Source organism: Corvus kubaryi, unplaced genomic scaffold, assembly GCF_017639235.1.
Source record: "Corvus kubaryi isolate FWS band 111438036 unplaced genomic scaffold, C.kubaryi_AGA036_p1.0 37322, whole genome shotgun sequence".
Taxonomy (NCBI): domain Eukaryota; kingdom Metazoa; phylum Chordata; class Aves; order Passeriformes; family Corvidae; genus Corvus; species Corvus kubaryi.
In genome coordinates this window covers 4725593-4743981 of record NW_024581101.1, presented here as the reverse complement: position 1 = coordinate 4743981, position 18389 = coordinate 4725593, and the positions used below count along the sequence as shown (strand labels likewise).

At 38.3% G+C, this 18389-nt stretch overlaps 1 protein-coding gene across 5 annotated transcripts in view; it reads right to left on the bottom strand.

The window, feature by feature from the left end:
• Positions 1 to 18389, bottom strand: part of PCDH11X (protocadherin 11 X-linked) — a 438369-nt gene that overhangs the window by 358762 nt on the left and 61218 nt on the right. For 3 of the 5 annotated variants that reach the window (XM_042029283.1, XM_042029282.1, XM_042029285.1), the window contains 2 exons: positions 15097 to 15144; positions 9545 to 12031 (listed from right to left, as the gene is read on the bottom strand). In XM_042029283.1, the coding sequence (XP_041885217.1) occupies positions 9545 to 12031; positions 15097 to 15144 (2535 nt within the window). Of the gene's footprint in view, positions 1 to 1104; positions 3362 to 9544; positions 12032 to 15096; positions 15145 to 18389 lie in introns of those variants that run through there. The other 2 variants (XM_042029286.1, XM_042029284.1) reach the window with 2 other exon arrangements.

Below are 18389 nucleotides of genomic sequence, written 5' to 3'. Positions count from 1 at the left end.
TCAGCCACACTGGAACTGACCCAAAGCAGGCTCGAGAGCTTTCCCTACAGACACAGCCTGCTGCTCAGGGGATGAGGCAATGAGCTCCAGGGAAAAGGGGGAATGTCTTGAGGAGTTTATACTGAGGTAACTGTAATAATTGCAGTCTGAACTGTGATTAATATGTTGATATTCCAAAGAAAATATAATGAGTTGTCAATTTCAAAAGTAACGTTTGGTCAACTCAGTGATTTTTGCTCATAAGGTACTCTGACTTCTAAGAAGTCAGAAAAAAAATATTTCTGTGGGTGAAAATATTTGAGAAACAGAGTTGGTTCTGAAACACATGTACCAAGCTTTGACTCAGGGTATTAATACTATTTTAAAAAAAATAGAAATTTTTGACTGGCATTCATGATAGGAAAGTGTAGAAACTGATATCCAGCACACACACATATTCGGTCAACAAACATTAGGCTTTCATGAGATTTTCATGAACCCATTCAACCATCAAGAGGAAATCAGCTCAGAACAAGTTTTAAACCAGTCTATGAAAATACCACTTTTTAAAAAGTGATACTTAGATGTAAGAGAACAAAAATTGAAACAGAAAAAATGCATGAAACTGAGCCACTTAAGAGGTTGCTGGCTTTCCCTTAGGGCATTTGGAAGATTATCATATTTGGCTGGGCTGACTCATGAGAGAACCAGTGGAGAGAGATTACTGATTTGGACCAACAAACCATGTGATATACCTTTTATTTCATTGGTGTAACTTTAACAAATTTTAAAACCATCCTAGATTCTTTTATAATTACTTATTGGTAGACTAGAATGATAGGACCAGTGTAATTCTAGGGAAAAGTTGAGTTTCAGCTAAGTTAAAAGCAAAGGAACTCAAAATGAAGTCTATTTTTCTCTGAAAGCACATAACTGGCACATCTGGTACAAGAAAAGTACTTATCAAAGGTTCTCTTCATACTCAATGTAACAAAGTAGGCACTTCTAGAGGGTATGCAGTCCTAAAATCAAAATAACCCGCTTTAGTCTATCTATGCCTTGTCACCACCAGAGAAAAAAAACTGAGAGCAACTACATGTTCACTTGAGATGACTAAATTACATCATCTCCACTCAGTATCCCTTGAGTTTAAAAAAAAAAAGTTTCAAGGTAAGCATTGAAGTTATTTGGTGCTTCTCTGAATCAAACATTAAATTTATGTATAGGGGTTTTCCCAAAAAGGAAATCCAACCTAATTCTCATAAGGAAAGACATCCAAAGACTCAAAGTAAAAACAGAAACTCAAAGTCTGTGAAATCATCCTGTCTGCCTGACACAGCACTCTGAACAAGGCAGAAGGGTTGACACTCTTAAACATCACTGAATCATCCTACCACCCACCTAGGAAGCACCTCCACAAACTGCAGCAGCAACAGGCAGGACCATGTTTGGGACACTGAACAGCACTTCTGGGATTGGGAATGAACTTTAAACTGGCTGAATTGTGGCATTGAGTCAATAAATGTCACTGCATGTTTGACCACTGGAAGTGTTGGGGAATTTTAGTTTGAAGCATAAATGCTGCAAGGCTGTGATAAATAGGAACAGCAAAACTGTCTCACAGGTACATGAACTTCTTCCCAAGAAAATTATTCCATCACCAGAAATGAAAATTTTTCCGTAACAGTCATAGCTATAATTATGCAATACAATATGCTAAATTACAATACGTACTTCATTATTAATAGAATTTATTTTACAGATCAAATAGCCAAATACACATTTTTTTTTGAAAGAGCCAGATAGCAAATGTGGAGCAAACTATAGGCAACACTCATGGTAGACATTCTGCAGTCCAAGAACTGAGGCAACGTGATTATTAAGTACAAGCCTATAAATATCTTTACATCAAACATACAGTAATGTGTAAGAATTCCATGTTGTAGTCTAATTCATGAATCATTAATAACCTCTTTCTTTAAAAGAAAGTTCTATATACTGTATATATCCCAGTTAAAAGCAGTGTCTGTATTTCACTTTATTCTAGCAAACTAATATTACACGTCTTCATACAAGTGCAGAACAGGGTTCTTTATACTCCTTTGCTTCCTAAGAGATTTCGCATTGCATATGAAGTTCTAATATTATAGATGATACATATTAAGCATTACTACCTAAAATGTGAGGCAATATACAAGAACTTGCAATCAACCTTCAAACAAAGCTATGATTCTCAAGTTTTATTTTGTAAATGAGCAGTGCTAAATAACAAATGATAATATTAAAACTTTAAGGGAAAAAAAAAGCAACAAACAACAAACAAAAAAGCCAACCAACCAAACAAAACAAAACCTTTATAGAAAAATATTTGGGGAAAAAACAAACAAAAAAAAAACCAAAAAAACAACAGTAGGCCATTTCCACCCACCCCATGTGCTGGCTAACAGTGAAAAAATTATGTATACTATTTCCTATTTTATGACACTGAAAATCAAGCCACTGGATTTATGACTTTTTTTTTTTTTTTTTAAATAAAAATACTTCAAAAGGTTAAATGTTTGGCACCTGTTAAACAGACATTATCTAGACTTCAGCAAGCAAAATGCAAATTAAAGTTTATTTTTAAAAGTTATGTGAATGCTTTCCAGTTATTTAAAAGGTGACCATTTATTACAAAATGTTGTGGATAAGAAAGCATGAAGTTCTAGTTTTTCACTACTACTATTGTGCCTAGAAAATGAGAAAGCAGTAACTTGATCAATTCTATTTATGACCCATAGCAGCAATATCATCATTAAAAAGATTATGGAATAGATATAAATAACACTTAATTCTTAACATGTGTAATGGTGCTATAAGTGACTACAACTCATTTGTTTTTCTTTTTAATGCAGGGAGTATAAAGAACTTTACATTCTCTTTTTAACATATGAATAAAATTTATTGCTCCCTTTTAATATATTCATAGAAACAAAATTCCTAATTGTTTCAACTAAAATAAATAAGGAAAAAATCTGGGACAAGAAGATGATTACAAGCAAAATAAATTTACCATAATCACCAACTGTGAAGAAGGGTGGGTCACATTACTTTTTTTCTTAGCAAAACTACATTATAGAACACTATAGCACAACGTACTAAAATTTCTTTGTCTTTTCCTTTTAAAAAATTCTTGCCCTTGATACCTTTCAGTAGGGCAGCTTGAACAGTTCATCGTCACTTCCAAACCCCTCTGGAGATGAGGCGATAAATGTCTTCGGCAACCAGAGACAGGACAAAGGGCTTTCTCGTGCTATTTCCTTGTTTTCATATTTGCTGGCTTAACATCATTGAGTACACGTACGACTTCAGTACATAACATCAGCTGCGATGGCGTTCAGAGCTGGCAAACAGAGAAACAGCATGAGAAAAGCCCTTTCCTGCAGCATTTTCACCATAAATTGTCACGTTTGCTTCCAAATTGCTACCAAATCTCTACCACGTCAGGCACTGTGTGGTCTGGGATGTTCTGAGTTCTAAGTAACCAACCATTGCTGGTGTGTGTGTGTTCCCAGCACAGGCAAAGATCTCTACACACATAGCACAAATGCTGCAACAGAAGGAGCCACAGAAATAGCTTCTATGGATATTATTCTAAGTTTCTTACTCCTTTTTTTGCTTTATCCACTCAAACCCAAAGTGCTGTTGCAAGATTAGGGCTGTCAGAATGCTGCTGCACTACCTACAACAGGTTCTACAGGGTTTTTGTGGACTTCATACAAGAGCATCATTCCTAAAAGCATAAGATATTTTTTATTTGAAGAATTATTTTACATCTTTAATCTACATTTATCATCAACGGGGTTAGTCCTAAAGATTCACAGAAATTAAGCCATTCTGATCAATTACTTCACAGAAAAGAAAGCACTATCAATACCACAGTCACCAAGACACCAGCCACTCACTGGTCAGGAAATTGCTATCAACTGCAGATTATTGAGTGCAATACCTTCTGGGAGAAAACAGGAAAATAATCAAGTGGGAAAATTAAACCACAGTTAACTCAGACTTCATCGTTAACAATAGTTTATAGCTAAGCAAGACATTTGAAATAACACAGCTGGGTCACAAGGAGGAAAGAGTAAATTTTTCAGTTATCCCACTGGAAAAAAAAAAGATGTGAAATGCACTTAATGTTTGAAATATTATATTGCTTCTAGCCCAAGGCAAGTGGCTGTTGAAGAGGGAGTTGTGTGTCATTCTGGCTTGCACAAAAATCACTCCGTTATTAATGCTGCAACCTCATTTACCAACTTCAGTATAAACTCAGTCAGTAAGGTCTTACTGGGGAAAAAAAAGTGTATTTTTTGCTCGGGATTAGTTTGGGGTTTTTTTGTCATATTCAAAACCTTTCATTATTTCCTCACACAAAACACAAATTTCTTTTTTACTCCTCCTCATGCTCTGTTTTTGCCTTCTACTATGAGGTAAAGGGGACACTTTCCAGATATCTTCCCCATGCTTTTCTAGAGAAAGGTATCAAAAGAAAACACCGAAGATTTTCTACGAGTGTTGCACAGAGGAAAAGCATTTTCTTGATCAGCTTTACTTCAGTAGTGATGCACATTTAAATAATTGCTTGCTAACTTATGACTTGCACACTTTGACTCATACTTCAGTCAGAAGTCTCGTCAAATTTCATTTTTTTGTGAAATGTATATACATGGCATCAGATCAGAACCCCAAGCAAAATTACCAGTCAGAAAATTAAGGTATAATAATGAGAATACTTAGAGTCATAGTAATCAATTTAGAAATGGCTTTTTGGAAGGGCTTATACCAACAGCTATTTAGCTAAAATTTAGGAGAAAATGTTCTTTGAGTGCAATTTACTCTGTATCTGTCAATGCAAAACACCAGTGTTATGTATATTTTACACCTCAGAAGCATCAGCCCTGCCTACTGATGATCACAGGATTCTAAATTAAACTCACTGTTATTACACAAAACAAAAAATCCTGCAGCTAAAGATTCACAGAACAGGTGAGTTTCAGAGCTATTATTTTCAGGAACAGTGCAATATTCCTTCAATTCACATCCTGAGCACACTGTTCTCATAGTGAGTGGGAAGCTATAATGACATATCACCACATTTTAAATCAGAAAACCAAATATCCCATAACTGTAATCAGGTCTAAGCAGGCAGTGATAGAATCACAGAACTGAGACAGTGGGGCTCCAAAATGCTGTGTATTTTAAATGAGGTCTACTTCCCATTCAGATTTCTGTAAGGAGTGTAATGTCTATCTCCATCAGCTCCTAACAAACCAGTCCAGCAGAGACCCCTGTGTCATCTGAAATTTCTATTCCTAAGCGTGGGTAAATTCACAGATGATAGAATCCCGCCAACTGAACTCCCCTAATGAAGATTTGCATCAGCAAACATGACAAAAATCAATCTCCATGCCTGTTCCCTCCCTCAGCAGCTTCCCAACATGGTACAGTGTCCTGGCGGTGCAGCTGGATTCACGGACAGACCAGAGTCCAGCTGGACAGATGAGGGAGAACCCCTGCAAACAGCAGAGAATCACAGATGAGGAGCACATTGCACCTTCCAGCTCCTCCAGTGGGAGAGGTGCTGCTTCAAGGGGCACTCACAGCTCCTCAGTAGCACCAAGGCAGAAAAAACTTGTTCTGAAGGTAAAGATAACAACCCAAAAGATCACAGGACCCTTCCTGGGTGACCAGCTGTAAATTTGAAAAGATTTCCCCTGTTCCTATAGTATTCATTCTACTATTTTCAAATGAAAGGCACATCTGAAATAGCATTCAGTAAAAGAAAGGGACAAGAAGAAGGAGGATGCAAGGCAAGTTCTGATGAATCTTTGCAGCATTACTTTCTTTGAATCAAGCTGCCACAGATAAAACTGTGCTCTATAATTATGCGTGTTTTGACTAGACAGGCTGATACCTAGACAGGAATCTGAAACGTCTGAATGTTGTTTTAAAGAACATGAGCAAAGATTTCAGATTTTGAAATTGTGTTACATTAAAATGAGACTAAAGAAAACTCCTCTCCCTTCTTTTCGTCATTCCCATGCAAATGCAAAGAGAATTAGAAGATTTGTGTCAGTCTGGAGCACTTCACACAGTTTGCTCCCACTGAGGTGAATGTCAAAAATAACTGAGCTTTTACAAAGCTTGCAGACAAATAAACTTTAAAGATGTTGTTATGTTTCTGCACCAAAGAAAATTTCTGTGAGGCCCACGACTGCCAAAACAATGGAAACCTGATGACATGGAAAGTCAGTTTGATTTTGGAACACTCCAGATATCCTTATTTTGAAAAACCTTATTATGAATAAGCCCCTTCACAATTTATATCACTTGGTAAAACTCCTTTAAAAGAATTATCTCTACGACATCCCCCAAAAAAGCATGCTACTCTGAAGGTCTATTGCCACTGGTATTGATTAACTCCTCCTGGGTAACTTCAGAATAATATCAGTACCTCTGCCCCTCGCCTTTTCTCACAGACAAACACAGCAAAATTTAACCTCTCTCTTAGGGGACGTTACATTAAGACCATACTTTCCCTCTTCAGCTTCCTGTAGTTTATGATTCAAAGTGTCCTCAGCTGCTTCAGGAGTCTCCAATTGCTTCCCCATAAAAATTTCAGCTGTTGCACTGCTGTATTTATTTGCCCACATGACCACTAAAGAGATATTTTGGGGTTTTTTAGCAGAAAAACCTCTCCATCTTTGCTTGCATGCTTTTTGCGTATGACTGTTATAATGACTTTCTGTCATTTTATAGACCACTTAGACAAATTTAGCAGTAAAGCAAAGGCATAGTTTCCTTTCTTTAAAGACCTGAATCAATACCATTCAGACAGACACAAAATTTAGAGCTTCCAAAGAAAACATATATTTTTAGCTGTAACACAGTATTACTTCAAATATCTGAGTAGAAAGTCTTGCATGGACAAAACTAACAATAGTTGAGATGCGCAGCCTATAATAATATCAGTCCTCAAACTGAAGAGACACTTCACAGTGAACAGAATCTTCTTCAGGCTCCTTCAGAGAACTTTTGCCTTGTAAAAGAGCTGCACTAAGGTAAAAGTGATAAATGATTCTATTTTCCCCTTATATCAGGCATCTTATTTTCACTCTTCAAACTAGCACATCTCCCTTTAACTGAACTGTCTTTCTGTTCTCCAGCTTGCCCCACAGTTTTCTGCAAATTCAGAGAGTGCCTGGCACAAAATCATCCTGAACCACGAAAATCTGTTGCTCTCTGAGGCTGAAGGGTGGTGGGACAGCAGGACAACTGGAGCACCGTGCCTCAGGATTATTTGTATTTATATTTGTTTCTTCGTTTTATAGGCTAACAGAGACAACTCTCAGGTAGCCTGTCCTGAGACACCTTCCAAAGCCCCACTGCAGACAAAACTATCCAGGTTACAACACACAGAGCCAGGAGTGAGACTGATTTTAAAAGATCCATTGAGCTTTAAGAAATTCTTTACTCATTTTTACTTATCATGAAATATAATTTTCATTTCACAGTCCAACACAACACAAAGTATTTCCTCTAGTGGCCTCTCTTGCTCAATTTATGTAAATAATGCATTCATGAAATTATTTATATATATCTATCTTTAAAAAAAAAAAAAAAAAAAGTGAATTCATGTGTTTGAAGGTAAACACTCTATCCAAATAAGTGTAAAGGGCCATTGTGATGATTAGTTACCCTTCCTCCACACAATGTTATCACTTTCATGCAGAAAAATATGCCTGAAATAAGGATAGCTGTAATTTTAACAAAATCAGTACAAATTGTAACAGTAATCTCTTTTCTTATCTATTCAGCATACATTCCTAACAACGTTAGGCGAAGCTCTATGAAGATAAGCTAATATCAGCTAGTGAGCATTAAAAAAACCCACAGTTCTATTCTGCTTTTCCAGATAGGAACCCCTGTAACAGATAAAAAGAAATGCTCCTTTTCGCCAACCAACTTCTGCAGAAGAGAATTGCTTTCCATTCTGCTTTCTAGCTTTTTACTGCCATAGAAGGGACTTTGAGAGTCATGAGCTTTCTTTCTTTGTTAGCTGCATTACTGCATGACAAAGTGTGTTTCAGCAGACAGTGGCAGAACCTTTTTGACTCACAGGAACTGTACCAGAACTCCATTGAAAGAAATCACTTAGATCAGGCCTACAGAAATGCTGAAAACAGCACTGCCCTCTCCTCGGTGACGGGAGTTCAAACAGATGAACAAACTGGCAAGAGGCTTTTCTAATATGTAATGTAACTTAACACATTGAAATATATTGAATAAAAAATGCTGTACATAGTGATATAGATTACCATACAAATTTGTGTTGGTAAAGGGAACAAAATATAATAAAATAAACAACAGAGCCTGAAATTTTCAAAGATATGATGACTGCATTTAATGCAAAGCTTTTTTTATGCATGTTGTTATCATTACAGCTGTAGTAAAACAAACCTCCCAGAAAAAAATTCAGCTGGAGGAAGAACGTTAACAACTTAGTCATGCTGAGGATTTGTTCCCAATGAATATATTAAGTTAAATGTATGATCAAGCCAAAATGTATTATCAATAATAAAATAAGCACTCTTGAAGTACATGTTAGTTTGATTAATTCCTTGACCAACTAAAGTTTAACTAGAAAACTATCCCCACTGAAAACTTTGTGATACTTATGAAGAAAGAGAAGTAAACAGAAAAACAGAAAAGTTTTATTAAACTGTTCAGAATATGGATAAACACTAGATTCTATCTCCAGTGACTTAAAGCTTTTCTGTGGAGTCTTGAAGAATAAGGGGTACTTTAGTTCTCAATTTATTTTTAATATTAAGCTGAGGATTCTTTAGGCATTTCCTTTGTTGTACTGCATTTCTATGAAGCTAATACCTAGTTTATCAGGCAGAGCAGCAAATAAGTGAGATCAATTATGCTGATGCTTCTAATTTTTCCCTAACTTTGCCTGTCAGCTGTGTCATTCCACCAGATTTAATGCTCCTTCCAGTCTGAAAATGGCACTGAAACTCTCGGAGGAAAATCCTCGCCCGCTTCTGTGAGACCTTGAAGCAAAGCTACGCCCAAATGAAGGCTGCAATTCCAGACTCCATTAATATTAAGAACCACTTATGAGCTCCTGTAAAGCTTTATTGCTTTCCACCTGGCCTGGATCGCTTCGATCCTCGAGCACACCAGACTGGAGAGGACAGTCCCACCGCCCCCCACGCCTCCCGAGCTGCTCGAGGTCCCGCGGCGAGGCGGGAAGTGCCATGCTGCCATCTGCAGTCGGGATACCACCAGAGGGATCTCTGCCTGCTCAGTCTCCTCACAGACAACACTCTTTTCCTTTCTCATTTTCTCCCTTACCGCTGAGGAAGCTTGAATTGTTTACTTTGCAACACCTCAATGGAATATGAACTTTCAGACTTTTACTCCTTGCAGGAGAATTTATCTTGCAGCACTTCAAACTAGAGTTATAGGATTGGCAAAGTAAGGAGGGAAGAAGGAAGAAAGCACCTTAAAATTCCATTACCTGTCTGGTGTGTATGGGGCCTGGGGTCTTGAAGCCTCCTTGACAGCTGCATTCAGAAACACTGTAAGGGTCCGAGCTGCTGGATGAACACTTGGAAAGTGAGTCACAGCCCACCACAAAGGTGTTATCTAGAGGCAATTCCTGAATGACATGGTGCTTCTTGGGGGGTACAGGAGTCTCAGGTTTAATTTGAAAGGTAGGCTGCGGAGAAGCAGACTTGTAGTGCTTTGCTAAGTCTGGGCTATCAGGTTTAAATGTGGTTGGTGTGGTGGCCCAGTTATACTTTCCCATAGTCTGTTCTTCTAGCTCTACGGGAATGTCTAAAGTGCCATTTATGTGCTCATGGCCAGGGTCATCAGGCTTAGATTCTTCAATAGTCACAAAGTTGAGGAGGAGACTTTTTGGAGAGCGCTTCTTCTTCTTCTTCTTTTTCTTGATCTGCCTATTCTCTTGGTTGGGGGAAACCCATTCACCACTCTGCTTATTTTTTTGGACAACCTTGTGCCTGGGCGTCTGGCGGCACCGGACTAAAGCGGTAACAAAAATTACCAGAATAACTGTCATGGTGCCTGCAATAATGGCAATGATGATCTTGACATAATCATTGGTCTGTGGGGTTATCTCACCATCCCCAATGTTCTGGCCAACTGGAGTTTCCATATTCCTACGCACCAACTCTTGCACATAGGAGCTGTTGGTGACCGTCTCGTTCACAAACAAGTGCACAAGAGCTATCGTGTAAAGAGACTCCGGCTGTCCCAGGTCATTCACTTTGATCACCAGTCTGTGCAAGCCATGATCTGATGTAATCACCTTCTCTTTCAAAGTAATATTGCCTGTTAATTGGTCAATGGTAAACAAGCCCCTGGAGTTCCCACCTATGATGCTATAGCGGAGCTCTGCGTTCATTCCCGTGTCATTATCAACTGCAAAGACTTTAGTAACTACAGAACCTGGGCTGGCTGACGTTGGGACCAACTCATAGGAATAATTAGATGAGGGAATAACAAAAACAGGCCTGTTATCATTTACATCAACAACATTGATGGTCACTTTGGCAGTTGAGGAACGCTGCAGTCTTCCTCCATCCACTGCTTTCACCTGGAAAGTGTATGACCCCTGCTGCTCCCTATCAAAGGTTATATTAGGTCTTATTACACCAGTAAGTGGATCTATAATGAAATTATCTCTACCATTTAAGATAGAGAGAGTGACCGCAGCGTTGTCTCCCGCATCAGCATCCGTAACTGTGATAAGCCCCACTGTGCCATACATGGGCAGGTTTTCTGGCACATAGAAATTATATTCATTATGTGTGAAAGCAGGGCTGTTATCATTCTGGTCCAGCACCGACACCGTCACGGTAGCATTGGTCTGCAAAGGTGGCATCCCATTATCCTTAGCCAGCACAGTGAAAGAGTACCTGTCTTGCTTTTCTCTGTCCAGCTTTCTCACTGCTGTCAGGATGCCTGTACGGCGGTCCAGGTTGAATATTGGGGGCGCATCGGAACCCAGGATGTAGCTGATCTCAGCATTCCGCCCGCTGTCGGCATCCGTAGCACTGATCTTGGTTAGCTGAGTACCAGGAGCATTGTTTTCAGGGATGGAAAGACCTATGATAGGCTGTGTGAAAACTGGGGCATTGTCATTTTCATCTTTAATTTTGATCAGGAGCATTGCAGACTGGTTTAAGGGAGGCTTCCCCGAATCCGAAGCCACAATTTTGATGGCATATTCCCGTGTCGCTTCATAGTCTAGAAACGTGGCTGTCTCCAGGAGAAACTGATTATCAAACACTGGTTTTAGCCTGAAAGGGACATCGTGGTCTGTAAAACAGGTAACTTTCCCATTCTGATCAGCATCCTTGTCCATCACTGTTATCAACGCAATTTTTGTATTAAGGGGAGCCTTCTCAGACAAAAGCACCGTCCCATTCACCGGATTGATGATGTACCTCGTGTCTATAGATGGGACATTGTCATTAATATCTGTGACATTAACAGTCACTGTTGCTCTTGATGGCGTTGAGCTGCCATCGCTTGCCAAAACAGTTAATTTGTGCACAGGAGATTCCTCCCTGTCCAGTGGTTCCCTGATGGTGATGAGGCCAGTGGTGTTATCGATGGCAAAGAGCCTTTTGGCCAGGCTGGAGATCTGATTGCTGAAATAGAAGTGGATCTGTGCATTTGAGCCCAGGTCTGCGTCGGTGGCGTGGAGCTGGGAGACAGAGGTGCCCACTGGGGCATTTTCTGGCACGCTGACCTCGATGTCGTTCTCTTTGAACACCGGGCGGTTGTCGTTGACATCGGTCACTGTGACCTGCAGGATGGCAGTGCTGGACCTCGGGGGGCTCCCACCATCCTCAACTTTGATTTTCATCACATAGGTGTCCTTCTGCTCCCTATCCAGGATCTGCTGGACAATCAGTTGGGGCCACTTATCTCCCTCAGGTGTCTCAGTTATGTCAAGACCAAATACATTTTGACCCTACAAGACACAGAAAGAACACACTTTAGCTTGACAGTGTATTTAAACAGAAAAGAACCACATTATTTTTCTGAAACTGTCATGGAATATATATTTATACATATACTCTATACAGGAATATACATTTTTATATTTATTTTTATTTTTCAACATCTGATTTTGCTTTAAGCTCCAGAAACTTAAGAAAGCTCCAGAGCAAACACAGCAATAAACAGATACTCTAGAAACTAAAGAGGAAATGTGGGAGTGATAGTGATTTTTTTCATCCAGATTCTCTATTTCTAAAGAAAAGCTATTAAATTCCTGGACAGATGTGATTCAGATTTTGTATTGTATGAGTGAGTGTGGAAATGAGGAATGAAGCCGAAGTTCAGTCACTGGAGGACCTATACCAATATCCAATTTCAAGGAAACCATCAAAGAAAAAGGGATTATTTCTGTTTGTGGAGCAACTTTGGACATGATCTGAAACCATTAGCATAAAAAAAAAACCCAACACCATCACTGAAAAAGTGCTTATTACATAATTCAGGTGTCTGATGATACAGACAAAACTAAATCGTAAGAGTTCATGAGAAATATATTTAAAAACTCATTAAAAATATTCCTGCATTCATCACTGTATGTTTTATATTTGTAGTGAAAGTACAATCCCAGTGAAAAAAGATCTATTTTCATTCCAAAAAAAATCACAGAACTGCGAGATCAATTTGAAAATGATCAATATTTTTCATGGGATTTGTTGAACATCTCTGGAACGGTACCAAAATGCTCCATATATTGCACAAACACAGCTTTTTAAAAAACACTAGTGCTGACAAATCTGCTAAAATAAATATTGGAATCTAGAACTACATTCCCTCTCTCTTCTGCTGTCTCTTCAAACAGGAATTAAGAATACTGTAATTACCCTCTTTTCTCTTATCTCACCACTTAGAGGAATGATGTAAAGGCAGTTTTCCAGCCACATCTTCCATAAGGGCAGGGCTAGAAGGCAGATGGCTGATGCTGAATACATGGGATGACCAGAAAAGAGAAGGCAAAAATAAAACTGTGGACTAATTAGGACTTTCTTTTTATGTGTCCTATTTGTAATAATGAACAACTGTTCCTTCTCTGCTTACTCTGCTCATCTTTCACCCTCACTCAGGTAACTGCCACGGAATCACAGAATGGTTTGGGCTGGAGGGGACCTTAAAGATCCTCTCATTCCAAGCCCTTGCCAGAGGCAGGGACACCTTCCACCGGACCGGGTTCAGTTGTGTTCTAAACTGGTTTGAGACACTCCAGAAGAAAGCAAAAGAAAATGTTCCCAGTGTTCAAGGTTCCTCATTTCTCATTAGTTGCAAAAGATTTGTACTCCCTGTATCTTGCTACCCATCATTAACTGACTGCATTTATAGCTTCTATACACTCCTGGGTGAGGCTGGACTCTTTCATTGATTTGTTTCCTCAAAGCCAGATTTTGACCTTACATAAGCAATCTTTTATTTCATGAGACAGAACTATTCATCCACATATCCAAAATTACTGTGCCACTTGCACAGCATTTGTGACAACATTAAGTTGCAACTGGGGACAGTACAAAGTAAACTGGAACACATTTTGAAGTAATAGAACAAATACAGATTTGGCTTCTTTAGCAGAAGGCATGAAAATGTAAGACCTGCAAATTGTTTCTAAATCAAGATATATATTTTGAACCAATTAGGGTAAATTTTAGACTGGTAATTCTATGTTGATAGGAAGCAGAGCAAGAGTTTCCTCTTCGTATTCAATCTGGCTAGCAGTTATTTGCAATAAATTTCATAATTACTAGGAAATTATAAATTATATATTCTATGCTTTAACATAGATTCCAGAGGAAAGTAAGTAACAGAAGCCAGAGTAAAAGCAACCTGTCAGCTCTCTTTACTTCTCTATTTGCACACAAGTTGACAGATGGGCACTGATTATTCTGTCATTAGATCCCACAACTACAACAAGAACTTCACACAGACTTTGAATTCACGTGGCTGTACATGTGTGTGCCCATCTCTGCTTTTCTTATCAAGTATGGGAGAGGGGTTTTCATCACAGCATATGAGTTTGATATAAAATATGGTGCTTTAGCTCCCCATCACCAGCAGTGAGTGACTAGAGAACAGCAAAGAATGCAAAGATCACTTCCAAGTTCATTATTAATGCTTGAATAATGTTCTGTGGAAAGAAATATTATCCATGTCTATTTCTTCTTATTCTTTACAGGTTTAGACATCTTTTTAAACCACAGAAAAACCATTACAGAGAAGTAGAAGTCTCTTAGTTCTAGCAACACTATTTCACGTTATTTAAGAGATAAGGTTAGGTGTGACATGCTGCAAATTAACAAACACATTTTCTAAGAACAGACAGTTCTCACATTCTAAACATTCAAAAAATAAGATGAAACATGCAAGAAATATATTTTTAAGATTATAAATATCTAATTCTCTCCATTATGAGCAAAGACATTGAGAGCTAAAATGAGAGATATGACGAAAAACCTTCAGGATTAATTTATTGATGTTGAAGTAAATGGCTTTACCATCATTAGGACTGTGAAGATAAAATTTCCATTAGGGTCAGATTTTAATTTGGACTGAACTGTGCCTCAGTCACCACATTATCCCAGTGTCCTGAAGGATTTGTGCACACTGGGGAGGGCACGAATCCATAGGAAAAACATAACAGATAATTAACAGTTCCAGAGTACCTTTGGCCATTAAAATGGCTGGTATAAATAATTTGCTGCATCAATATCTCTACCCCAGAAGAATGGGGGTGAGAAATATGAGCGATTGACTTTTTAAATTTAAAAATACTGTTTAAACACTAACTATAGGAGGCAAACCAAGGTTATGCCTATCTCAGAGCCTGGATTAGCTTTGAAGATGTTCTGACCCTGCTAACCAGATCCTTTATCAGGGCAGTAAGAAGCTCTGTTACCTTATTCAATTTTCATAACATCCTTTTCCATGGATTTATGCACACAGTCTCTCAAATAATGCAACTTTCATGTTGAACACTCCCTACTGTATATTTACCTGGTCATTTGTAATGGATCCAAATGTCCTTTTCGGAGCTGTTTTGGGCTGTCATGTGAATAAAAAATTAGAGAGTATTTTAAAAATTGCAGCATTTAGGTGGTTTCATAAATACATAATCAATGACACACAGACACGTAGTGTGATATGCTAGAGCAGCTTCTAAGTGTTACAGACAGGGCTGGATGTGACAAAGTGCACCAAAAGTCTACACACAGATATGGCAGTATCACAGCATTTCATCCCAGGATCCTGTTAAATCTGTGGGGTACTGACTGCCTGGACATTGTTGGGAAGAATGGGAAAACAGACCAGCTTCTGGTTAATGCTGGTAACAGACGCTCCAATGTGTTCAAAACGTCCTATGGACTTACACTTGCAGACCAGTAAGTTGGCAGAAGGCAGGAATTTCTCAAAGAAGTGGGGAAGGGAAAGAATATTGTGCTAAATAACGATACAAACCCAACTGCTTGTGATACAAAGTACTCACATTAAGAGAGGCTACCAGTGATCATTCCCTAAAACATAAAAATTATGTAATTGTGCCTAACAAGGATCCATTGTTAGCTGACAAAGGGGAGATCAACACTGTCCTCAATCTTCATTCAAAAGAGGATTCTGAACCTCCAGAGAAAGCCACAGGAGCAAAGACAGCTCATTGTTTTGTGTCTACAGCTTCACCCTACACTTACTATCCATACTCCATGCACTGTAAATGACAAACACATCAAGTGATGTCTTTGGCTCAACTGAATTCTAAACAGAAGTCAAGGGCCAGACTACATGCACAGCTCAAACTTTTACTAATATTCTACACTAACTCAGTTCAATGGCTATTGCAACACACTAGAAGTACACATTTATCACGTTAACAATCCTATTAAAAAAAAAAAAGGAAGAAAAATAAAAAGATTAAAAGATTGGCTTCTCATCAGTAAATCAGTAATTCATTAAATTAACCACTTAATTAAAAACCTTTGGTTGGAAAGTAGTTTTGAGTCCAGAGGACCTTAAAATCTTTTCAGAAAGTCCAGAAAATAATGCAGGTTTGCTAACTGCTGGTTATTTCACATGGAACAACACAATCTTTGCAGGTCTTCTGCAGAACTACAAGATGGGTCCCAGACACTTTTTCCTTGCCTGTTTTTGTCAAGACATACAGAACTGCTCTGTAACTGTGCTATCAGCAAAGGAGAGAGTACAGCAGCACAACTTCAGTTCCTAGTGCAGAAAAACAGACCACAGTTACACAGTGGACAACTTTTTCTATAAAAGCTGAAAACTAAACTTGCATTTTTCTTTCAAAGGTGCTACTTTGGTTGTGAAATTGTGAATTGCCAAAGCCAAGTTAAAGCCTTAAACACAAAATATTCCACATGGTAGGCGATAATGGATCTATGTGTCTATAATGGGTGCATATGAATGCACTCAGATCCAAACTACCCTAAGTGTGCAGCTCTCATAAAGGCCCCTTGTCTGCTATTACACAGTGTGCAATTTGCTGTCCATACATTCTAGAAAATTACCATTTGTTGGACAGCTGTCCTGCTTAAAGACTCCACAGTCACTCCTCTCATGACATCCCACAGCTTACAACCCAAAGTTACTGGAAATAAGTGTCATTAGTACCAGCAGTTACCTTATGAACTGAATGGGAGAACTTCAAAGGAGAAAAATGACATTACAAAGGTAAGAAGTTTTTTATAATGCAGACCTCAGCAGATGCAGAGTTGCTTACAGATTTGAAACACTCTCTTTGTCAAAGCAATGCAGCCTTTTAATTTGTAGGCCAAAATTCTTAAGACTTTTGTTCAATTTATGGTTTTCTGTCAGTGTCAGGCACTGTTTCCATTGGTTTCCTTCAAAGCAAGAAAAAAGTTTAGCTTGGAATAAACTGAACTTTCAGGTTCAGAACCACAGTAGAAACAGGACTTGGAAGCAGCCAATTATGCATAAACCTGAAGTGCATTTTTGGCATTCAGAATCCTAATTAGCTCCATTCCTATGTAAAAGTTGAGGACATCATATTATTAGCAATGTCTACACCATAACTTGCTACTTTTCCTCCTCCAATTACATAAGAGCTCCTATAAATGGAAAACGCTGCCAAAATTTCCTCTCCAGATCCACAGGCACACACAAAGCAGCTCTTGTCCCATGAAGCAGGCAGCAAGCACAACGCTGTGGATGGGATCAACAGAACACAAGGACAATAATGAACTATCTTATGCTGGAAAGGAACGTAAAAAGTACAACACGGAATCAAAATGAGGACAATCAATACATTTAATACCGATTTTCTGAAAAAGAAAAGAAAAAATAAAATCTAGGAGGTTTACCCTAATTTACAGGAAATTACTTCGTTGGAAATATAAATTTAATGTTAAATTTAATGTTGCTACAACAACACTTAAACAGTCCTAAGAATTGCATTGCTGGAGTCTCCTTAAACTTTTTTGGAATACTTGGCCCCTTTTGTAAGGAGCCTTTTTCAATCTTGTCATGTTCTAAACATTGTCAACTTTATTTTCTAAGATAGATAGATATGAGATAGGCATATTTTTTTCTGAGATGGAACATTTTTTCATCCTACTCAGCTCTTGGCATTCAATTGTCAGACCATGTTTATTGGATCATGTTCACCTCCATTGAGGAGAAACAATCAGAGACAGGGAAAACTATATTTTTAATTTATTTACTTTTTTTTGCTGGCCTTATTTCTTCAGTCTACACTTTAAGCAAGCCTGAAACTCCATACTTTAAAAGTGTTAATATTTTTAACTACAAGCTTTACAAGGGAGAGAACAGGAGGAGCTGGAAATTGGCAACCCACATACACTTCACATTTTCAAGACTGCACCAGATTTCATGAATAACTCTCTTTCTATAGCACATCTTTGGCCTTTGAAATGTTGTTTCAAGTTGAATTGTTTGTGGGTTCGTAATTAAATCTAATTTATCTTTTCAAACACGGATGAAAATTTAAAAAACCAAGCAAACAAAACCAAAACCTAAAGCAAAACAGAAACCTGTATATTTTCTTTTAATAGAAATTCACTTCATCCACCTCTACAAACTAGGGTGGGAGTAATGGTGAACCCAGACTGCTGCATTAACAGGACACAAAATTACCAAGAAATGGCTTTCAAGGAACTGGGCCATTACTTGAGGGGTCTTTCACAATGCACTGTAGACATACAATTACATATTTCAGAAAAATACACAGCTGCACCACAAAACTGCAAGGAATTTATGTTCACAATACTCCTGCTACATAAATAGTTGTACACTAA